This window comes from Castor canadensis, chromosome 12, assembly GCF_047511655.1.
Source record: "Castor canadensis chromosome 12, mCasCan1.hap1v2, whole genome shotgun sequence".
Lineage (NCBI taxonomy): Eukaryota > Metazoa > Chordata > Mammalia > Rodentia > Castoridae > Castor > Castor canadensis.
Window position 1 is genome coordinate 54,708,277 of NC_133397.1, and position 24,920 is coordinate 54,733,196.

Sequence of the window (24,920 nt, forward strand, 5' to 3'; positions counted from 1 at the left end):
ATCTAACACATTTTTGCTTCATTGTCTTAGGAGAATGGATTTATATGGGAAGTTTTTCTCATTTTTTTCCCTCTCTACTCTTCTATGTCCAAAGTTGAAAGCAAATTATCATATAGGGTCCACTTTTTCATTAGGGAGGTGAATAGAGTTACATGACTGTACTTTTTAAAACTGGGCAAAAGTACTTAGCTTTTGTTAAGTTTTTTAACATCTATATTCTGGATATTAATCCTCTGTCAGAAGAACTGCTGTCAAATATTTTCTCCCATTCTGTAAGTTGTCTCTTCACTATTGACTGTTTCATTTGCTGTGCAGAAACTTTTTAATTTGATGTAATCCTATTTGTCAATTCTTGCTTTTGTTTCCTATGCTTTTTGTAGTTTTATTCAGGAAATTGTTGCCTGTATCAATATCTTGAAGTGTTTACCTAATGTTTTCCTCTAGTAGTTTCAGAGTTTTGTGTATTACATTAAGGTCTTTAATCCATTTTGAGTTGACTTTTGCACAGCCTAAGAGTTCAAATTTTAGTCTTCTACATGTGGATGTTCAGATTTCCCAGCACCGTTTGGTGAAGAAGCCATCCTTTCTCCAATATATGTTTTTGGCACCTTTGTAAAGAATCACTTGGCTCTTGGTTTGCCATTCCATTGGCCCACGAATCTGTTTTTATGCCACCACTGTGCTGTTTTTGTTACTAGGGTTCTGTGATATGTTTTCAAATAAAACACTGTGACCTTCCAGCTTTTCTCTTCTGCTTAGGATTGTGTTGGCTATTCTGCATCTTTTGTGCTTCCATATGAGTTTGAGGATTGCTTTTTCTAGTTCTGTGAAGAATGTCATTACTATTTTGATCAGGATTGCATTGAATCTGTGGATTGCTTTAGATAGTATGGACATTTTAACAATACTAATTCCAATCCAGGAAGATGGAAGGTCTTCCTACTTTTTAGTGTCCTCTTCTCTTTCTTTAATCAGTTTTTTTCTTTTTTTTGTAATTATCACTGTGGTGTTTCTCATATCATTAATTAACTTTGTTCATGACTGTTTTGTTATGGTATTGTGAATGATTAAGAGATCGCTGATTTCTTCCTCAGCAAATTAATTACTGGTATGTAGAAAAGCTTATTTTTTCCTCAATAAAATACTGGCAAAACAAATTGAACAATACATAAAAAAGATCATGCACCACGATTAGGGTGATTTCATTCCAGGAGTGCAGGGATGGTTCAACATATGCAAACCAATAAATGTTATACAGCACACAAACAGAAGCAAGGACAAAACCACATGATCATCTCAATAGATACAGAAAAAGCTTTTGACAAAATACAATATCGTTTCTTGATAAAAGCTCTGATGAAACTAGGAATAGAAGAACTGTACTGCAATATAATAAAGGCTTTTAATTCTATGAAATAGTTTGGGAGCATGGGTCTTAGTTCTTCTTTAAAAATTTGGCAAAATTCAGCAGTGAAGCCATCCAGTCCTAGGGAGAATTTTTCTTTAGAGAAAATTTAGAAGATATAAAGATAGAAGAAATGATAGAATTATAAAAATCCCCATTTTTGCAACCCTAATGAAAAAAATGTTAGGCAGTACTCATTACTGGATTCTAAAACCTTTAAATTTATGAGCCAGGGCTTGTGTATACTAGGCATGTGACCCATCACTGAGCCACACTGCCCCAGCCCAGGGATGGGGAAGTTGTCAATGGAGGAATCAGATGCCTCCTGAATCCTCTGGTTAATCATAACTTTGCTAAATATGGGGCAAACAGATATTTATGTTCCTTATGATATAATCTAAAAAGCCTAAGAAGCTGAAATTTAATCAATATTAGTATGTAGGAAATACGCTGAAAAACAAGTTTATTGAGTACCTATTAACCAAACTCAGACTATGGTGATGTTATCTAGAATAACCTGTTTTCTTAATGAATGAACTGTAATTGTTTCACACATTTTTTTCTGAAACTTCTATTTTATTAATTTTATTTTTTGAGTCAAGTCTGTGTTCCCAGGTTGACCTTGAACTCCTGGGCTCAGTGATTTTCCTGCCTCATCCTCTTGAATAGCTTAGACTACTGGCATGTGCTACTGCTCCCAGCTCTCACCTTCCCATTTTTAGTCTTAGCTAAAAAGTCTCTTATTGACTTGTGATTCATGCTGAGTGAATGCAGGCCTGGGAGCCATAGCTACCAGTACCCTGCATGCCTAAACAACTTTTAGTACTGCCTGCTTACTTCAAAGATGTCTAACATTTTTAAACAAGAGACAACTTAGGGTACAGATACAAAATATCTAGATAACACACACAGAACAAAAGTGGCATAGGTTTTATGGTATGGAAAGCTGACATTTAAGTTAAAAATTTCACAGAAAGAATACCACCAAGGTATTCTTAAATAATTAGGGACCTAGAATTAAGTAGACCAGAGCTGAGTCATTTGTTAATTTAGATGTTGAGAATTTAGGTTTGTTGTGTTGTTTCATAAAAGTGAAGTAAATCCATCAATTCATTACAAACAATGTTTTTATGGAGTTGATTAATTATACAATCAACTAAATAAATTTGGTTCTGCTACATTTGGTCAGTTTTGCTAGTTATAGGCTTTACTTGTTCAGACTAGAATTAAGCTCTTAGAACAGTAGTTTATTATTTCTGTACATGTTTAGAATAATTTCCCTTTAATTCTGGGCATAACACACACACACACAAAATGAACCCAGATGGATTAAAGATGTAAACATGAAAGGTAAAAACTATAATAATAGGAAAAATATGTATGACATTGGAAGTAGGTAGGTTATCTAAAACGAGATATAAAAAACATACCATAAAGGGAAAGGGTCATAATTCTTATTGTTAGTATACTCAAACTTCTTTTTATCAACCATTAAGATAGGAAATGGCAAGCAATAAAGGGTGAGAAATTATTTGTAACACTGACAAAGAATTAGTTTCCAGGCTATGTAAAGAATGCCTAAAATCTGTGAGAAAAGGGCAAAGACTTCAATAGAAAAATAAGTAAAAGATAGCAATATGCATCTCAAGGAGGAAATACAAATTATTAGAAACAAGAAAAGAGGTTCGACCTCATTATTAGATAGGCAAATGCAAATTAAAACCTTAGTGAGAAACCAATTCATAGTTACTAGAAATGACAAAAAGAATGAGAACTCTGAGTGGTAAATCTAAGTGTTATCAAGTATTAGGAAGATGTGGAACAGTGGAAGCTCTTACTGGAAACTCTTATAGTTACTTGGTGGGAATGTAAGTTGGTCAAACTACTTTGGGAATTTATTAAAGATGTGCATTGCCTGTGACCAGAAATTCCACAATATGTAAGTATACATTCTAGGGCTATGTAGTAGTGTGTTCAATAGCAGCCACTGTTTGTAATAGAAAACTCTAGAATCAAGTTAACTATTCACAAATGTAGAGCAATGAATAAATTGAGTAGAGTGGATGAATAAGTTGTGATATTCATTTGGTGGAATATTACAGACAGTGGAAATGAATATACCTATGCACATCAGATGGATGTATTCTTTTTTTTTTTGCAATACTGGAGTTCAAACTCAGGGCCTTCACCTTGACCCACTTCACCAGCCCAATTTTTTGTGATAGGGTTTTGCGAGATACAGTCTCATGAACTGTTTTCCTGGGCTGGCTTCAAACTGCAATCCTCCTGATCTCTGCTTCCTGAGTAGCTAGGATTACAGGTGTGAGCCACCTGTGCCATGCGGATGTATTCTTTTGAGCGAAAAGAGCAAGTAACAAGAATGCACTGTTTCCATTTATATAAACTTCAGAATGAGGTAAAACTAAAAAACGTGTTATTTATGGATATAATCTCTTATGGGAAAACCATAAAGACAAACAGAGCAATGATTAACACAAAATTTAGGATGATGAGAATAGAATGTAATTGTGGAGACACACTCTGAACTTCAAAAGCACTAGCAATATTACTGGTTATTTTCTGGATGGGGGAGTATAGATTTTGTGTTATTTTCTGGTTTTCCATGTTTCCATATATGTGGCTTTCAGAGAAGCAATGTTGTACAGAGGTTTCTAATGCAACACATATATGCATTGTATAAGGGTTTCTTTAGAGTAGTGGTTCTCAATGGGAATTTTTTTTTATGTTTTATTTTTTTTTCATTCCACTCCACCGAGCAGACATTTGGAAATGAATGTCTAGAGCTATTTGGCCATCCTGACTTGGGTGGGAAGCCTAGTGGCCTTCCGTGAGTATGGGTAGAGGCAGGGATTACTGCTAAACACTGTCTGATGCCTTAACAACAAAGAGGTATTTGGCTCAAAATGTCAAAAAGTGCTGAGGTTGAACAACACTGGTCTAGAATCAGACTGTTTGGGTTTGAATTCCAGCTTTATACTTTTCAAACTGTGTGCCTATGGGTAAATTAATCATTGTGTTGCAGTTTCATAGTGGGGCAAACTGCAGTATCCACCTCATGGAGTAGTTGTGAGAGTTAAAATGTTTAAGATATTGAGATTGGTGCCAGACATATAATAAACACTTGATAAATGTTAAAAATAATAAAATAATTATTGCCATTTATTTTTTGTTGATTATACCCAATTGGTTGAAGTTAAAAAAAGGTAGGATAAAGAGAAATATATTGAAAATAGTTAGTACTATAGTTTGGATGTGGTCTCATTTGTTGGAATCTCTGTCCCCAATATGGCAGCACTAAGAGATGGGAGACCCTTTAAACGGTGGAACTTAGTGGAAGGTAATTAGGTCACAGGGGGAACTGCCCTTAGAAGGTATTAATGATGGTCTGGTGAAGTAAGTTCTTGAGAGAGTGAATTGTGAAAAAGAAAACCAACTCTGAATCTCTTCTCTGGCTTCCTGTCTTGCTATTCCATCTCTTTCACACATACATTCCTGCCATTGTGATGCCATCTGCTATGAGGCCCTTGCCAGTGGACAGGGCCACCAGATCTTGGACTTTGTACTTTCGACACAGTGGGCTAAAAACCCTTTTGTCATTATTATAGTATATAACTTCTTGATTTCATCATTGCAACAGAAAACAGACTAATATAGTTATTAAAAGAAAATGAAACAAATGTATATGTACAAACTATTTTAAAATGTAGGGAATAAAAATTTTGAATGAGAAGATCTTTATAGGCAATAACGAGAAGTTCTCAGAACCTGTATCTTGTCTGTATTTAATTTCTATACAAGAAATCACAGGACTGAACATAAAGTGTGTGTATAAACTATATTACATCTGAACTCAGTCTTGTGATCAGTTAGATTACAATAACCATTCTGTACATCAGTACACAAACTGATATTTCTCTTATTCTGTACGAAATCTCTTCTAGAAAAATTGTTGGGAAGTCAGTTTCTTAATTGAATCTCATCCATACTTGTGTATCCAAGAGGATGTAGCTGTAAAATTTTAACAGAATGCTGTATTTTCTTTAGCAAGTGTTCTAAAAACTAAGCGACTTAAAATATACAAAATTTATGGTAAAGTTTCTTTAAGCTTTAGCAAATGAAATGCAAATTATTATACATGTATATTCAACTGTAATATGGAGTATTTTCCTCTAAGCAAATCAAGATTTAAAAAAATTCCAATATAGATATGTCCATAAAGAAGTAAACTGAATAGCTTACTGTGCACTGTAAGGTATTGAATATTAGGGGAGCATGGTGAGAGAGAAAGAGTAAGTAGTGGGTGTGGGGGGGTTAATCTGATTAAAGTATGATATTTACAGGTCTGAAATACCAAGGTGAAAATCCCTTGAACTTTATACTTAAAAAAATGAAGGACAGGAGGGTAAAACAGATCTTTTCTGAGAGTGGGTACCAGTGGGAGGGCATAATGAAAGGGTGAATATGGTGGATGTATTTTATTTATATATGAAAACAGAAGAATGAAACCTGTTGAAATTGAAATTGTTCTAAGAAGGAGGGAGAGGAGAGAGAACGATGGAGGGGATAAATCTTAACTAACTTATATCTTAAGCACAATATGTAAATAGCACAATGTATCCCCCTATACAACTATTATATGTTAATAAAAATAAAATAAATTTAAAAAAGAAGTAGATTGATTCAGGTATGGTGGCTCATGCCTGTAATCATGCTACTTTGGAGGCAAACATCAGGAGTATCATAGATTGAGGTCAGCCAAGGCAAAAAAATTCATGATGCCGCATTTCAACCAATTAAAAAAAAAAAAAAGCTGGGTGTGGTGGTGCTTGCCTGTCATCCAGCTATGCTGGAAGCCTAAATAGGAGAATTGGGGTGCAAGCAAGCCCAGGCATAAAACGGGGACCGTATTTGAAAAATCTGAATGCAAAGGGCTGGGCGCATGGCTCAAGTGTAGCGCATCTGCCCAGCAAGCACAGGGCTCTGCGCTCCAGCCTCAGTACTGCGCCCCCAAAGGAGACTGAAGTAGTGATTCGGCAATTACTGCTGTCAGAAACGTAACTCTCACAGTTCTGTTGTAGTCATGCTCAAAAACGGATTTCACTCCATGGGTTATGTAGAATTATCTCTGTTTTACAGAAAAAGAAGTTGAGGCTTAAAAGAGATGTCAGGAATTGTCCAAAATTATAATGCTAGTTATTGTAGAAACCATCATTCAAAATCAAGTCTCATGATGAATTAGTTATTAAGGGTCTGTTGGCTATTTATAAAATCGTGAGAATGTCTGTGACTTACACAAAACCTTTTAAAATTGACAAAACAGAGCATTGATACCACCTCTCAGAATGAATGTCAGAGACAAAATGAAGAGGCTAAAGTTGAGGACCACTTGTCAGAAGTGATTTTTATATACATTTCTTACATAATTTATGCATAGATGTAATAAAAGGTATTGGATAATTTTATACTTACTATTAAACTTTAAAATTGTTACTTCAATATTGCAAATACACACCCATGAAAGAATGATATATATGAACTGCCACGTTACTCATAACTGAGTTCCATCAATTTTCAACTCTGGTGCCTTTTCTTTTTGCAACAGAGTCTTGCTATGTAGCTCAGTCTGGCTTTGAATTTGCTATACAGTCTGTATGGCCACGAATTTGTAATTCTTTTGCTCACCCTCCCAAGTTCTGGGACTACAGTCATGGATCACCATGCCTGGCCACTCCTGGTGACTCTGAAGTCATCCATATCTCCCCTACTTCTCCTTACAGGACCGTTTTGACTCATATTCAAGATATATTTTATCTTTAAAATAACTTTTAATAATTACAGCTATGTAATACTGAAAAGCTAGTTTTCTAGAAACTATTAATATAATTAATGTAATCTAGCTAATGTAGGTCAATAAGCAGCATTTCCTGAGTTCAAAATAATCATAAATAGTATGTTTTTCTCTTGGCATTTAACTAATAATAAATAAAGCAATTTACCTGTCCTCTGCAATCTTCTTTCGGTTCTCCTAAAATAAAAGATAACAGCATTAATGATCTTACAGTCTAATAAAAGATCCTAATAAAAATGAACAGAACTTTAAAATTTCTTCACTAAAAATACTTAAAATAATCATAGCTTAAATAAATTAAAAAGCTGAAAGCTAGAGAAAGTACTGATATTAAAATAGTATGAAAGTGCTAATTATTCTCACACACACATCATGGCTAATATGTGCACTGAAATAAGTAGACTATGTCTACATGGTTTTTTTCTGTTCTTAAAGTAATGTCTTTCTAGCATGGCAAATACGTTTCACCTAAATGCCATCTTTGTTATGTAGTAGTGGTTGCTTGGGGAGCTGTGCTGAGAAGTTGCCTCTTTTTTTGGGCTCAATGAGAAAGCTGTACTTAGTGAGTTATCTGCTGACCCTACTGCATCAAAATGTGCTGTAAAAAGAGGCATCACAAATTTGTATGCTGAGAGAAAAGAATTGTCGTTATTGCCGCAATCTACTTTCTCATTTATTGATAGAAGGTAGGAAATAATTTACATATTCTCACCCTTAAGACATCAAATTGGGTATAATTGGTTATATTTATAAATTCCAGTAATGTTTCTCTTTCCTTTACATAGAGCACAGATACACCATTCATTTGGTGTATATTTAATGAATATTATCCACTGCCTTTAATATTTAGTCTGCCTTCCTAAGTAGATTACACATTACTAAAGCTTACTGGCAGCATCTTATTTTCTTCCTTTGTAGGAAGCACCAAGTAATAATGCCTTGATGGTGATTATGTTCTATAAATACGTATGTTACTCATTTGTCATTAAATCTACATCACTTGCTATTTGGGGGTGTTTTTATATGGCTTGGAATGTTTTGCTATATAGTTTAAAAATTTAACATTCCTAGCATGATGTAGAACCATGCCATAAAATCTAGGTTATAATATTTTCATAGAGCAGCTAAACTTTTTAAAATAATGAATTAGCTTTTGCTTTTAAGTAGATAAACATTTAAATACTACCATATGATAGTTATATTGTTGATGACCTGTGGAATTATAAAATTAGCAATTCCTTCAGAAACTGGTTCAGCATTTGCCTCTTTGGTGGTCAAGAAATTTTTCTTACAGCTAAACAAAACTGAAGCTACCCTGCATTAACTTAAGCATGTTTTAAAAAGGATTCTATATGGTGAAGGAGGTGAATTCAAATATGATATATTTGATATGTTATAAGAACTTTTGTAAATGCTACAAGGTATCTCACCCAGCACAATAAAAATAAATAAAAAGGATTCTATAGACTGTAAAAACCTGTTACTTCTGTAATCTTGATTTTGAGTGAAGTGTTTAAAACTTAAAAAAAAAAAGATGCTAAGTTTCACCATGTTATTGTTTATCCTGCCAGATTTTTCACATAAAGGAAAATTAACCTTCTTAGCAGAAGACTTAAGATCTGTAATCTAGTTTCTAAATGGACTTCTGAAGAGGTTTGGTGTAATGAAGTGATTACTTTAGAATTTTAAATATATACCAATTTTGTTTATATTTCCCACACATGTGCTGCTGAGCTGTTACCACACCTGTTTATTTTTCTAATACAAGCCAGTGTTGATGCTTCATTTAGTTTCTTGTCAACTATGACAGTTTCCATCTCTTAGCTATATTTGTCTTAGTTTAGACTAGTTTAGGCTAGTTAGAGGGTAAGTATTTTAAGCTTTGTGGGCTAAAAGGTCAATTTGAAAATATTATGTAACTAAATAACAAGAGAAAAAAATCCACAAATTTTGTTGATGAGCTACAAACTAAGAATTGAGTATAATTTTTTGCTGAAATTTAATAATAATCATGTATTTTTTGAAATACAGCTAATGAGAATAGGGATCCATAGAATTGCATTTAATTGGGGTTCAAAGCTAGTGTTCTTTCTCATCAAGCTCAACTGCAAATGTTCATCCGCTAATGCTGATCTGAGGAGTTTTTCTATATTTCATCTGTGAAAATGCCTTTTCAAGCATTTGGTCAGTACTACCAAATACACCAATCCATGAGCGGCATCTCACGTTATAGGGTTCTATCAGATTCTTCTCTTGATGTTTGCACTTTTTGCAGTTATTACATTGCAGATTAATCACTTCCAACTGAAGGTTTGGTGGAAGCTCCTTGATTACACAGTTGATGGATTTTGAAAATGGAAGATTCTTTTGCACCCAGAAAAACACTAGAATTAAGTTCCAGTTTTCTTGGACTAAGCATATCAGGGACCTCCCAGAATTTCAGTTTTAAGTGCTAAAATGGGGACAGCTTCTTTTGTTTGTTTTTTTGTTTTCTGAGATGGGGTTTTGTGATGTTGCCTAGGCTGGCCTCAAATTCATGGGATTAAGTGATCAACCTGTCTCAGCCTCTTGAATACCTGGAACTACAGGTGTGCACCACCACACCTGACAAGGATAGTTCTGTTTTGTTTTTAACCATAGCTGGGACCATATTCTGAACTAGAAAATGTATCTACTACAAATTTGTGTGAGAATGTAGATCTCATTTGTTTTAACTCTTGGCAGTACCCTTTGACATTACTTATGATTCAGATAACCTCAATTAACATTGAAATGGCTTTACTTCAGTAAAATTCACATATATAAGCACTGTTTTTTTTTTCTTGTAATTTTAGGTTGAAATTATTAAGAAACATCAAATTTGCAGCAAAAGCTAATTTTTAAAGTCATTTAGTTTGATAATAGTGGTTAATGCTTCTTCTCATTCAGAAAATTTTTAGTCTCAGCAGTGAGCTAAAAAAAGAATCGCAATCAAATTTTGCCACTGCTAAGTTTTTGAACTTCTGTGTGGTAGAGAAAGTCAAGATAATCAGCCTTTATTTCTGACAAAAATTCACTAAACTGATAATGGCTAAACCCATCAGAGCAAATGAAGTTCACCATTGACACTATGGATTCAGCAACACGTGATACAGTAAAATATTTTCTGTGAAATACCTAGAAATGAATAAAAAATACAGTGAATAACTAGGATTTAAGCATCTTACATTTCAAAAAATTTGTAAATTTGTCCAACAAAGTTGGACATGTTATCATCATCCTTTGTAAAAATCTTAGATGATTCTACTTTATGTTGTATTTAATTGGTGTTTCCTCATTTTTTAAAAAAGCCTTGCTTGGAGTTATTCTATAGACTATTAATTATGAATTTCCTATTTACTTGAAACTTGCCACTGACTTCTCAAATGAAGAACAACAATTAAGCAGTATCCACAATATCTGCTTGTCTAGGGAAACCACTTGAAATCATTTACTTTTATTTTTGTGTATGTTTTGTTTATTGCTTTTTTTTCCTGATCAGCTATTTATGTTTTTCCCAGTGCCCTCAGTTTTTTGAGCAACTGTATCCACAAAGAAGCCAATAGTCTTAGGTAATTTTCTCTCCACACATTTCTTCAGCTGCCTGAATCAAGTGTGTGATATAATCAACTCACCACCAGTGAACAGCTTTCCTTATTTGGTTAACAAATGAAACACTCAAAATACTTACTTTGTTGTGGCATCATGTTAATTTTTGTTAAGAAATTTTGCTATGATAAGATTGCCCATTTTAAATTTTCTAATCTTTCTGTTACTTTTCTGTGGGCTGGTGATATTGTGATGAATTATTTTATAATATCGATGTATACTGGATTCTTTTAAGTATAGCCATGGCGTCACTGCACAGTTAACACAATGCTTTGCCATCTGATTCCATAATAAAACAATCCACTTTATCGTCCACTAAAAGTGTGGTATTCAAAGTCCAATTCTCTTTTCTTGTTTTGATATGATGAACATTCACCAGTAATAAAAAGATAAAATGTTGTGGTGTGGCAATACAATGGCACTTGAAATGCTGTTAATTTATAACAGGGTCAGTGCAGTCTGCAGTATGACAAGCAGCAGTGTGAATCGATTCTGTCATTGTAGCATGAAAAAAGCTATAAGCAATATGTAAAAGAATGAGCATGGCTGTGTGCCAATAAAACTTTATGGGCATTGAAACTTAATTTCATATAATTTTTATGTGTCACTGAATATTGTTCTTTTGATTTTTTCCCAGGTACTTAACAATGCAAAAAATTGATTGGCTGTCATTTAAAATTTATTTTTATGTAAATAAACAGTGATACTCTTTTTAAAATATAAAATAGTATTTATTTTGATACATACAATTAACTTAGTATTTATAGAATGAGAAACATGGAAAACGTAATTATATTTTACATTAAATTTCAAAATACCCATGAATAAAGTACAATACAATAAATGTCCTATTGTATTTCTTTATAATTAGAATAATACTTTATAAAGGAAATAATATCCCATAATTAAAAAAATTTTTTTTTAACTTTTATTGTTGTGCTGGGTGGGGGTACACTATGGCATTTATAAAGGTTCTTACAATGTGTCAAATATATCATACTTGAATTCCCCCCTCCAGTGCTGTCCTTTATCCCCCTCCCCTGATTCTTGAAATAGTTTCAACAGGTATAATTTTTAATAGTTATCCTTTAAATGAAGAATATCTAACTTCAACACAGCATCTAACACATTTAGCAGAATGCCTGCCAATCACTTTGCTTTATTATTGACAATCTTTTTTGAGATTTGCCTATAATATTGGTAGAGAGATTTTTAGGTTTCAAATATTTTCTAGCTTGTTTTAGAGTGCTGAACAAAATCAAGTCTTTTAAAAACTGATGTAATGTAAATCATACCTGTAATGTTACTATGCTAAATAAATGGATACTCTTGATTTTTACAGAAACATTTGTGATCATTAATCTCTCAAGCTCCCTATGGTGCATATCCATTACGTCTCTTTGGTTTAAACATATCTTGTTTCTGTTATTCTTAAACTTATTACTTGGTCTTTCTTCCTAAATTCAGTAAGCAGTTACTACTAGTTCACAGCTATTGAAAGTATGGGATAAAGACCAAATACTGGTCTGCAAACTATTTATTGTTGTCTGTGATAAAAGAGTTAAAACATTGAGAAAAAGAAAAAGAATTAGAAACTTTTATAGCAGTTCTACAAGATAATTTTATGTATGTCTAATAAAAAATTTTGGACATTCTACATTTCTTTTAAATTTCATTTTTATTTTTATTTTTTATTGTATTTTACAAATATTGATCTATATTGGATTAGAAATCTAAAAAATGAAACAAAACTGGTTCTTCACACATAGTTTGACTGACGTATGATTTCTGTAAAGACAGATGGGAAGAACTACTAAAAGTCTTTGTGTTTTTGCTGTCTCATCGTACTCTTTTTTTCCTCTTTTGGGCTAATCTCCATTTTTTTTTTCCTTTTGGTGGTACCAGGTTTTGAACTCAGGGACTTGCGCTTGCTAGGCAGGTTCTCTACCACTTGAGCCACTCTTGCCAGTCCCGTTTTGTGTTGGGTATGTTCGAGGTAGGTCTTATAAACTATTTGCCTAAGCTGGCTTCCTGATCTTTGCCTTCCAAGTAGCTAGGATTATAGGTGTGAACCAATGGCTTCTGGATCCACTTGTTCTTTTATCCTTTAACTTCCAGTCTAATTCTCAACCTAGCCGACTTGGTCATGAGTCAGGCTTCTTTTTGTTTTTGCTGTTCTGTAAAAGTATTGGTCTAGTTTCTGTAGCTTCTTCATCATGCCTTATCTCTATGTGCTAGAAAATATAACCTCTATGATGGTTTTGCACTGTGTAAATAAGCTTGGCTAAGTCACAACTATGTTTCCCAGAATACCATTCCCTGTGTGTTTCTGTGTTAGAGATGGCCAAGAGAAATTGTGTAAAATTTGGAAGAAGGAAGTAAAACACCAGGCATTGCCCTCTGAAGGTTTTCAAGGTGAGAGAGACAAAGTATCAGTAGATTTCACCTTGTCCTCCCTCTTCTATAGTTCCATGTTCCAGTAACTTCCCCCTACCCTTGACCCCGTAAGAGAGAACTCCTGCCTTCAAGCTGAGACATGGAGTTTCTCTTGCCTTTGGATTCAAGTGAAGCATAGCTCTTCCTGGGGCTCAGGCCTGCTGGCATTTACCATCCTATCAGCTAACTACACTATTGGCTTTTCTGGAAATCCAGTTTGCCAACTGCAGATTTTGGAAATTGTAAGTCTTCTTAATTGTGTAAACCAATTCCTTATAATCTCAATCTCTCAGTTTTTTTTTTGTTGTTGTTTATTTGTTTGTTTTGTTTTTTGAGACAGCCCAGGCTGGCCTGGAGCCAACCATCCTCCTGAGTTTTGGGATTATAGATGTGCATGACTGTGCTCTATTTCTCTTCCAAGTTTTGCATTTCAAAATCTCAAAGACTGTTGCTTTGATTTAAATATTGTTTGATCCTTCTGAAACTCATTGGAATTTGGTACCCAGTGTCACAGTGCTGAGAATGTTGGTATGTCTAAGAGGTACTGAATTAGTTATCATGAGAGCACGGTGGTACAAAGTGAGGCTGCCCCTTCAAGTATGAGGCCTTCCCCAGTGCAGCTGCCAGGTCTTGGACTTCTGTCTTCTAGAACTGTAAGATAAATCAACTTATATCCTTTGAAATTTACCCAGAGTCAGGTATTCTATTATTGCAGAAGAAAATAGGCTAGGGTAATAACAGTACAGCAGAGTTGGTTTTTAGAGGAAGGGAAGAGAGTGAGTGAATCAAGCTAGACTCATCTTTAGGGAGAGTGAGAAGAGGACACATTGAGAACACACAAATGCTAAATACTTTTGTCCTTTCACACACAGTAATGTATATATTATTTGTGCTTTTTATCCCCAAAATTGCTTACATAGTTTATTCTGCATGTTTAAACTTTATTTACCTTTGTAGACCACCTGTTTAGCTGGATATCTTGGCTGGCAGTGATTCTGATACCTTGTTATGCTTTTTTTCTTTTTTGGTACCACTTTTACGAAGTATATTACATGGTTGCCTTGAGTTATAGTACTTACAATGTTCTTTTCGTTCTTTTTTGACTAAACGGGGCAAGAACCATGGCATTTTTCTCAGTGATCTTCAGAGGTTGCCTATTCAATGTGAAACCTCAGGCATGCAACATATGCATCACTTGAATGTGTGTTAGGAACAAGGAATCATGGCACCCAGCAGGACATACTGAAGCTCTCCAAATGTATCTATTCATCTATTTATTTATTTTATTCATATGTGCATACAATGTTTGGGTCATTTCTCCCCCCACCCCCCACTCCCTCCTTTACCACCCACCCCCTCCTTTACCACCCACCCACCTCCTCCTTCTCCCCGCCCACCCCCTCGAATACCCGGCAGACTATTTTGCCCTTATCTCTAATTTTGTTGAAGAGAGAGTATAAGCAATAGTAGGAAGGAACAAGGGTTTTTTGCTACTTGAGATAAGGATAATTATAAAGGGAGTTGACTCACATTGATTTCCTCTGCATGTGCGTTACCTTCTAGGTTAATTCTTTTTGATCTAACCTCTTCTATAGTTCCTGGTCCCCTTCTCCTATTGGCCTCAGTTGCTTTTAAGGTATCTGCTTTAGTTTCTCTGCATTGAGGGCAACAAATGCTAGCTAATTTTTTAGGTGTCTTACCTATCCTCATACCTCCCTTATGTGCCCTCGCTTTTATCATGTGATCAAAGTCCAATCCCCTTGTTGTGTTTCCCCTTGATCTAATGTCCACATATGAGGGAGAACATACGATTTTTGGTCTTCTGGGCTGGGCTAACCTCACTCAGAATGATGTTCTCCAATTCCATCCATTTACCAGCGAATGATAACATTTTGTTCTTCTTCATAGCTGCATTAAATTCCATTGTGTATATATACCACATTTTCTTAATCCATTCGTCAGTGCTGGGGCATCTTGGCTGTTTCCATAACTTGGTTATTGTGAATAGTGCCGCAATAAACATGGGTGTGCAGGTGCCTCTGGAGTAACCTGTGTCACAACGTTTTGGGTAGATCCCCAGGAGTGGTATTGCTGGATCAAATGGTAGATAAATGTCTAGCTTTTTAAGTAGCCTCCAAATTTTTTTCCAGAGTGGTTGTACTAGTTTACATTCCCACCAACAGTGTAAGAGGGTTCCTTTTTCCCCGAATCCTCCCCAACACCTGTTGTTAGTGGTGTTGCTAATGATGGCTATTCTAACAGGGGTGAGGTGGAATCTTAGTGTGGTTTTAATTTGCATTTCCTTTACTGCTAGAGATGGTGAGCATTTTTTTATGTGTTTTTTGGCCATTTGAATTTCTTCTTTTGAGAAAGTTCTGTTTAGTTCACTTGCCCATTTCTTTATTGGTTCATTAGTTTTGGGAGAATTTAGTTTTTAAAGTTCCCTATATATACTGGTTATCAATCCTTTCTCTGATATGTAGCTGGCAAATATTTTCTCCCACTCTATGGGTGGTTCTTCGGTTTAGAGACCATTTCTTTTGTTGAGCAGAAGCTTTTTAGTTTTATGAAGTCCCATTTATCTATGCTATCTCTTAGTTGCTGTGCTGCTGGGGTTCCATTGAGAAAGTTCTTACCTATACCTACTAACTCCAGAGTATTTCCTACTCTTTCCTGTATCAACTTTAGAGTTTGTGGTCTGATATTAAGATCCTTGATGCATTTTGAGTTAATATTGGTATAGGGTGATATACATGGATCTAGTTTCAGTTTTTTGCAGACTGCTAACCAGTTTTCCCAGCAGTTTTTGTTGAAGAGGCTGCTTTTTCTCCATCGTATATTTTTAGCGCCTTTGTCAAAGACAAGTTGGTTATAGTTGTGTGGCTTCATATCTGGGTCCTCATTCTGTTCCACTGGTCTTCGTGTCTGTTTTTGTGCCAGTACCATGCTGTTTTTATTGTTATTGCTTTGTAATATAGTTTGAAGTCAGGTATCGTGATACCTCCAGCATTGTTCTTTTGACTGAGTATTGCCTTGGCTATTCGTGGCCTCTTGTGTTTCCATATAAATTTAACAGTAGGTTTTTCGATCTCTTTAATGAATGTCATTGGAATTTTGATGGGAATTGCATTAAATATGTAGATTACTTTTGGGAGTATAGACATTTGTACTATGTTGATTCTACCAATCCATGAGCATGGGAGATCTCTCCACTTTCTATAGTCTTCCTCAATCTCTTTCTTCAGAAGTTCATAGTTTTCCTTGTAGAGGTCGTTCACATCTTTTGTTAGGTTTACACCAAGGTATTTGATTTTTTTTCAGGCTATTGTAAATGGAATTGTTTTTATATATTCTTTCTCAGTTTGTTTATTATTAGTGTATAGAAATGCTAATGATTTTTCTATGTTCATTTTTATATCCTGCTACCTTGCTATAGCTATTGATGGTGTCTAGGAGCTTTGGAGTAGAGTTTTTTGGGTCTTAAAGGTATAGGATCATGTCGTCTGCAAATAGGGATATTTTGACAGTTTCTTTACCTATTTGTATTCCTTCTTCTTGCCTAGTTGCTCTGGTTAGGAATTCCAGTACTATGTTGAATAGGAGTGGAGACAGTGGGCATCCTTGTCTAGTTCCTGATTTTAGAGGGAATGGTTTCAGTTTTTCTCCATTAAGTATAATGCTGGCTGTAGGTTTGTCATATATAGCTTTTATAATGTTGAGGAACTTTCCTTCTATTCCTAGTTTTCTTAGAGCTTTTATCATGAAATGGTGTTGGATCTTATCAAAGGCTTTTTCTGCATCTATTGAGATGATCAAGTGGTTTTTGTCTTTGCTTCTGTTAATGTGGTTTATTAAGTTCATTGATTTTCATATGTTGAACCACCCCTGCATCCCTGGGATGAAGCCTACGTGGTGGTGGTGAATGATCTTTTTGATGTGTTGTTGAATTCGGTTTGCTATTATTTTGTTGAGGATTTTTGCATCAATGTTCATTAAGGAGAGTGGCCTATAGTTCTCCTTTTTGGAGGTGTCTTTGCCTGGTTTTGGGATAAGTGTAATACTGGCTTCATAAAATGTGTTAGGCAGTTTTCCTTCCCTTTCTATTTTGAGGAACAGTTTAAGGAGGGTTGGTATCAGTTCTCCTTTAAAGGTCTGATAGAATTCAGCACAGAATCCATCAGGTGTTGGACTTTTCTTTTTGGGGAGACTCTTGATTGCTGCTTTAATTTCATTTTGTGTTATAGATCTATTCAGGCGATTAATTTCCTCTTGGTTCAGTTTTGGATGATCATATGTATCTAGGAATCGGTCCATTTCTTTGAGATTTTCAAATTTATTTGAATATAGGTTCTCAAAGTAGTCTCTGATGATTTCCTTCACTTCCATGGTGTTTGTTGTTATCTCCCCTTTTGCATTCTTGATTCTACTAATTTGGGTTTTTTCTCTCCTCATTTTAGTCAGGTTTGCCAGATCTTGTTTATTTTTTCAAAGAACCAACTTTTTGTTTCATTAATTCTTTGTATGGTTTTTCTGGTTCTGTTTCATTGATTTCAGCTCTTATTTTTATTATTTCTCTCCTTCTGTTTGTTTTGGGATTTGCTTGTTCTTGTTTTCTAGGAGCTTGAGATGTATCATTAGGTCATTGATTTGGGATCTTTCAGTCTTTTTAATATATGCACTCATGGCTATAAACTTTCCTCTCAGGACTGCCTTAGCTGTGTCCCATAGTTTCTGGTAGGTTGTGTTTTCATTTTCATTGACTTCCAGGAACTTTTTAATTTCCTCTTTTATTTCATCAATGACCCATTGTTCATAAGCAATGAATTATTCAGTTTCCAGCTGTTTGCATGTTTTTTGTCTTTACTTTTGTTGTTGAGTTCTAGTTTTATTGCATGGTAATCAGATAGAATGCATGGTATAATTTCTATTTTCTTGTATTTGCTGAGGCTTGCTTTGTGCCCTAGGATATGATCTATTTTGGAGAAGGTTCCATGGGCTGCTGAGAAGAATGTATATTGTGTAGAAGTTGGATGAAATGTTCTGTAGACATCAAGTCGGTCCATTTGATCTATTGTATATTTTAGATCTAGGATTTCTTTATTGATTTTTTGTTTGGATGACCTATCTATTGATGATAATGGGGTGTTAAAGTCTCCCACGACCACTGTGTTGGAGTTAACATATGCTTTTAGGTCCTTCAGGGTATGTTTGATGAAATTGGGTGTGTTGACATTGGGTGCATATAGGTTTATAATTGTTATTTCCTTTTGGTCTATTTCCCCTTTTGTTAGTATGGAATGTCCTTCTTTATCTTGTTTGATCAATGTAGGTTTGAAGTCTACTTTGTCAGGGATAAGTATTGCTACTCCTGCCTGTTTTCGGGGGCCATTGGCTTGGAAAATTTCTTCCAGCCTTTCATCCTAAGCCTATGCATATTTCTGTCGGTGAGATGGGTCTCCTGTAAGCAACAAATTGTTGGTTCTTCCTTTTTAATCCATTTCATCTAATGGTGCCTTTTGATGGGGGAATTAAGTCTGTTAACATTAAGTGTTAGTACTGATAGGTATGTGGTGATTCCTGTCATTTAGTTGTCTTAGTTGTTTGAAGGTTTGATTGTGTGTACCTAAGTTGAGGTTACTGTTTACTTTCTTGATTTTTCTTTTCCTGTAGTTTGGTGCTGCCTGTCTTTTCATGATTATGTTGGGTTTCACTTTCTGTGTGCAGAATCCCTTGAAGAATCTTTTGTAGTGGTGGCTTTGTGGTCACATATTGTTTTAGTTTCTGCTTATCATGGAAGACTTTTATTGCTCCATCTATTTTGAATGATAGTTTTGCTGGGTAGAGTATCCTGGGTTTGAAGTTATTTTCATTCAGTGCCCGGAAGATCTCACCCCATGCTCTTCTTACTTTTAATGTTTCTGTTGAGAAGTCTGCTGTGATTCTGATGGGTTTACCTTTGTATGTTATTTGTTTTTTCTCTCTTACAGCTTTCAATATTCTTTCCCTAGTTTCTGAACTTGTTACTTTAATGATGATATGTCATGGGGTAGTTCTATTTTGGTCTGGTCTGTTTGGTGTTTGGAGGCCTCTTGCATCTGTATGGGAATAGCTTTCTCTTGTTTTGGGAAATTTTCTGTTATTATTTTGTTGAATATATTGTGCATTCCCTTTGCTTGCACCTCTTCTCCTTCTTCAATGCCCATGATTCTCAGGTTTGGTCTTTTGATGGAGTTGGTGAGTTCTTGCATTTTCTTTTCACAGGTCTTAAGTTGTTTAACTAATAGTTCTTCGGTTTTTCCTTTAATTACCATTTCATCTTTGAGTTCTGAGATTCTGTCTTCTGTGTATTCTATTCTGCTGGATTGGCCTTCCGTTTTGTTTTGCAATTCTGTTTCGTTCTTTTTTTCTGAGGTTTTCCATATCCTGGGTCATTTCCTCTTTAATGTTGTCTATTTTTGTCCTGAGTTCATTTATCCATTTATTCATCGTGTTCTCTGTTTCACTTTGTTGTTTATACAGTGCTTCTATGGTTTTCTTTATTTCTTCTTTTGCTTTTTCCAATTCTCTATTTTTGTTGTCTTGGAATTTCTTGAGTGTCTCCTGTACATTTTGGTTGACCATATCCAGTATCATCTCTATAAAATTCTCATTGAGGACCTGTAGTATTTCTTCTTTTAGATTATTCTTGTGGGCTTCATTGGGTTCTTTGGCCTAGCTTATCTTCATTTTGTTGGAGTCTGGATCTGAGTATCTGTTTTCTTCATTTCCCTCTTGTTCCTATACTAATTTTTTGCTGTAGGGAAACTGGCTTCCCTGTTTTTTCTATCTTCCTGTCATTGCCCTTGGTGTTGTTATTGTCCCTTTACTGTGTGCAATTAAATATTTTCTAGCTTGTAACAATAGCACTGGTGATATTTAGAATGGAAGGGTGAGAGTAGATGGAAAGCAAAGAAGTTAAAGGAAAATGGAAAAACAAATAAGTAGAAAAAAAGAAAACAAAGAAAGAAAGAAACAAAAGTAGTTTCAAAGATATAAACAGGGAGAGATAGTGTACTAATCAACCGTAAGCTGAACAGGCATTAGAGAGACGGAGAGAGGACTGAAAATAGAAAATAAATACATAAATAAATAAATGAAAAAAAATTAAAAAATAAATAAATATAAAAAAAAATCTCTAAGTTCAAATGCAATAAAGTTTCAGTCTTAATAATTTTGGTGTTCGTCCCCCAGCCTCCAATCCTGGAGATGGTGCCTTAGAAGTAGTTCCATGGTTGTCTCATCAAAGGGGAAAAAATTGGAAAAACCAAAATAACACAAAACCCAACAAAACAAAACAAAAAAACCCCCACAAAGTTTCCCAAGTTCAAATGCAATACAGTTTCAGTAAGTTTTTCAGCATGCAGCTGTAGTTCAATTGTCTCATCAAAGGTAGGGAGAGAGAAAAAAAAAAAGGGTCTGGAGACAGTTCTGTCAATGGCTACCTGTGGCTGTGGTTCACCTGCCCGCTGCTGTCAGCCTGCTGTTGCTGGAGGCTTTATTTATGCAGATCTCAGGGGTGAGCTTAGCACTCACCTGGCCCCACAGGCTTTGTTTACTCAGAGTTCTCCTGTGGAGTTTCCTACCGCCACTTTTACAACTTTCATACTCCTGATTGCTGGGCGTGTGCCGCCACTCCTGCCTTCTTAGCCGGTTTGTTTATTTACAGCTCACGTGGGAAGTGGGTCTTCCCCTCTCTCCTGTGGAGTTTTTCTCCAACTGCCGCTTTTACAAGCTTTCCTGCTCCTGATTGCTGGTTGTGTGTTGCTGCTCCTGCCTTCTCTGGCCCATCTTGTCTATTTACAGTTCCATGAGGGATTCCCCTCCCCTCATCTTTGGTGCTCAGGGCACCCCGCCCTCTTTGCTACGTGTCTTTTTTGTTGTTATTGCTTATTATTCAGTTTCTCTCTTTTCCCTGGGTGGGGGTTGGTCTGTCCAGGGGGCTATGCTGATCTGGCCCAGGGTTTTCTGTGGGAGTACCGTGTACTGCTTAGCTCACCTTATCCACGTCTTCCCAAGCTGTCTGGGGGCTGCCCTCTGGTGGCGGCATGGGAGCCCTCCTAGTTTCTCTATTTAACATGAAGTGGAGATGCTATGCGCAAGCTGGAGGTGTGGAGGAGTCAAAGTTTTGCCTCTTCTCAGTGGTTTTTCCTGTAAGGTGTATCTCCAGCGTCTCTCCAAGATTTTACTTTAGGAGGCACGCTTTCTGCTTCCTCCCTCTAGCTGCCATCTTGGAATTCCTGTATCTATTTATTTATAGTCATTAACATTTAGCCTTAGTTGTTGGCATTTTATATTACATCAATCAAGAGCAGACATACTGACTAGAAATGCTCAATCAGGGTTTTCATATTTTTACTACTTACAGAAAGGTCTTATAAATTATGACTTCTTGTGTTGTAAAGATATATTAGTTGACTACATTGAGTACCTTGAATACCATTACCTTCTGTCTTACAGGTATTAGTCATCAAAGATCCAGCACAGGTGTCTTTTTCATGTTCATTCCTTCTGTCAGTTACCTGTCTGTAGAGTGGGAGATTTTTTATTAGAAAGAGAATTAAGAAAAATTTAAAGTTAGATGTACATTACAGATATAACACTACACTTCAAAGCTTAGTATAAATAAAGTATTAAATATTTTCAAATTTGATTTTCTAAAAAAAAAACTAAGAAAAAACTCTCCAGAAAAATTTTAAACAATATCATTATTTTAATACTATTATGTTAAAAATGGAAAGCCATTTTCTTTTTTAATTTATAAACTTTATTTCTAATTAATTAGTTTTACAGTGCTGGAGATTAGGCCCAAGACCATGTGCATGCCAGGCAAGCAATCTATCACTGACCTATACCTCCAGCCCTTTCTTTTTCACATGTACATAATGTATTTTGATCATCTTCAGTCATCCCCAACTCCACTTTCTTGTCCCCTGACACCCCTTCTGCTGGTCCCCTTTGTTTTTCCAAGTAATCCCTTTCCTCTCATGTCTTTTTCTTTTTAGAATCTAGATTCTACATACAAGAGAAAATGTATCTGTTGTTCTGAGTCTTGCTTATTTTGTTTAACATGATGATCTTTGATTCCATCCATTTTCCTGAAAATGACATAATTTCATTCTTCTTTATGGTGGAAAGTCACTTTCAATTATCTTACCATTAATTTTTTAAGCAGTTACTGGGGTTTGAACTCAGGCCCTTATGCTTGCTGGGTAGGCTCTTTACAACTTCTGCCATGCCCCAAGCCCTTTTTTAGCTTTAGTTATTTTTTGGATAGGGTCTTGCACTTTTTACCAGGGCTGGCCTCAGACAACAGTCCTCATACCTATGCCTCCTGCATAGCTTGGGATTATAGGTATTTACCACCATGTCCAGCTTATTTGGTGAGATGGGTTTCTATTAACTTTTTGCCAAGAAAAGCCTTAAACTAAAATCCTCTGCTTCCTCTTGAGTACTTGGGATTGTAGGCATGTGTCCCTATGCCAGGCCTAATTAATTTTTATTAGCTTATATTAATTGTTACTCTCCTTTATCCACTACCCCTCCTCATTGTGGTGTTTTAATATATGCATATACATTTCATATGTATATTAAGTACTTTGATCATATTCACCCTCATAGCCCTCTTTTTTGCTTTCACCCCTCTCGCTGGTACCCCCTTCCTGTACCCGGATGACTAACTCCCAAGAACTGGGAAATTTTCTGCAATTGTTTTACTGGATCTGTTTTTTATGTCTTTAGCTTATACTTTTTCTGTGCCCATACTTCGTAAGGTTTGGTCTTTAATGGTGTCCCAGAGGTCCTGTATGTTCCATTAGTATTTTCTTACTTTTTAAAATTTTTATCTGAATGTTCTACTTCACCTACCTTGTCTTTAAGCCCCGACACTTTATCTTCAACTTGATTAAGTTTGTTGGAGAGGCTCTCAATTGAGTTTTTCAGTTGATTTATTGAGTACTTCATTTCCAAAATTTCAATTTTATTATTTTTTTAAGGATTCTTATGTCTTCACTGAATTCCTCTTTCAAATCTTTCATTGGCTTCCTTATTTCATTCAACTGTTTAATTTTATTCTCTTAGAATGCATTCAGATATGTTCTCCCTAATTTCATTGATGGTTCTTATAATCATTCTTTTGAATTCTTTGCCTGAGATTTCACCCACTCCACTATCATTAGAGTCTTTAAGTATGACGTTGACTTTTGGAGGAGTCGCATTGCCTTGTTTTCTCATATTCCTCATTGGGATTTGTGTATGTGAAGCTAAGACATTGGTTGGAAGTTTTGATCACTAGTAGTTTTTCAGTTGAAGTGTTCTCAATGATCCAGCACGACTGTGCAGTGGTAGGGTTGAGGTGCGTAGCTCCACAGTAAAACATACGCTCTTATGTTTAGGGCACTGAGCTTGATCCATGCACCTTCAGAGACAGGAATACTAGCTACAGTGTGTTGTAGTTTGTAGAGTACAGATTGGTGCTATGTGTAGCCTGAGTGTGCGGCCAGTCAAGAGTCAATAGTTCACTTCTAGTTTGCTTTCACTTTAGAAGCTTCTTTATGTACCATGAGCAACTGCTGGCCACAAGGAGCATTGCAGCCTGTATGCCTGGCAGGTTTCTTCTTGCTTTACTCCTCTCCCCCTAGTTTGTGCACTCATGGGCAGCAAAGCATCCAAACCTTAGGGATGTTCCTTAAATACATCAGAGAATGTGAAGAGCAAACACAGCACTGATTTCTGCACTGGTGGAAGAAAACTGAGTAAATGAGGCTCTCTGCCTGCTGGTTTCAGTGCTTTCAGATTCTGCCAAGCAATTCATCACCCTATGTGAGGGAGGAGTCTGGGAGAAATCAAAAGATCCGTGTGTCCTGGGCTCAGAGCTCAGTTCCACCTGGCAGCACACACATGAAGTTGGGAGGCAGTCCCAGAAGGCCAGTCTGTGTGTTCATATCCTGCTCAGTAGTTCACCAGCCTGTGGGATGGTGTGGGCTGGGAAACCATGTGCTTTGCAGGACCTAGTCTTACAGCTGTCAGTCCTGCCTGGTAGCAAACAGGGAACACTTCTGGGAAGCCAGTCTCAGTGCTTTCAGACCCTGCCCAGTAGTTAAACACCCTATGGAATAATGGGTGCTGGAGAAATCATGTGATTTGCAGGACCTGGGCTTAGAGCTCTCAGTCTGTCCCTCCTGGCAATCACACGCACTGGAAGGCACCTCCTGAAGGCAGGTCTGCTTTCAGATTCTACTCCCACCCTGTGGGAAAGAGGTAGTGGGAAATTTGCTTGATTCTCAGGGCATGGGTTCAGAGTTGTCAGTACTGCCTGACCGCAAATATTTACCAGTAGGAGGAAGCTCTTAGAGGCTGAACACTGCCATCCACAGGCTTGGTGCTGTTTCCCCTGGTATTCTCAGGTGATGGGACTTGTTCCTTGCAAGTCACCAATCCTTTGTCCTTCACTTTTTAAGTTCCTCACTGCTTAAACTTCTCATTGGGTCCAAGACAGGCCTCCCATATTCTATGACCACCTCTCTTGGCCATCTTCCACCTAGATGC

The 24,920-nt window shown here is 36.1% G+C and overlaps 1 protein-coding gene across 11 annotated transcripts in view; it reads right to left on the reverse strand.

Moving 5' to 3' along the window:
• Positions 1-24,920, reverse strand: part of Wdpcp (WD repeat containing planar cell polarity effector) — a 373,249-nt gene that overhangs the window by 27,791 nt on the left and 320,538 nt on the right. For 5 of the 11 annotated variants that reach the window (XR_012439708.1, XR_012439707.1, XM_074049840.1 and 2 more), the window contains 2 exons: positions 21,820-21,899; positions 7,423-7,451 (listed from right to left, as the gene is read on the reverse strand). Coding sequence is in view for 8 of the 11 variants with exons in the window: in XM_074049840.1 (XP_073905941.1) it covers positions 7,423-7,451; positions 21,820-21,899 (109 nt within the window). In the remaining 3 variants the exon portion in view is untranslated. Of the gene's footprint in view, positions 1-7,422; positions 7,452-21,804; positions 21,900-24,920 lie in introns of those variants that run through there. The other 6 variants (XM_074049846.1, XM_074049839.1, XM_074049842.1 and 3 more) reach the window with 2 other exon arrangements.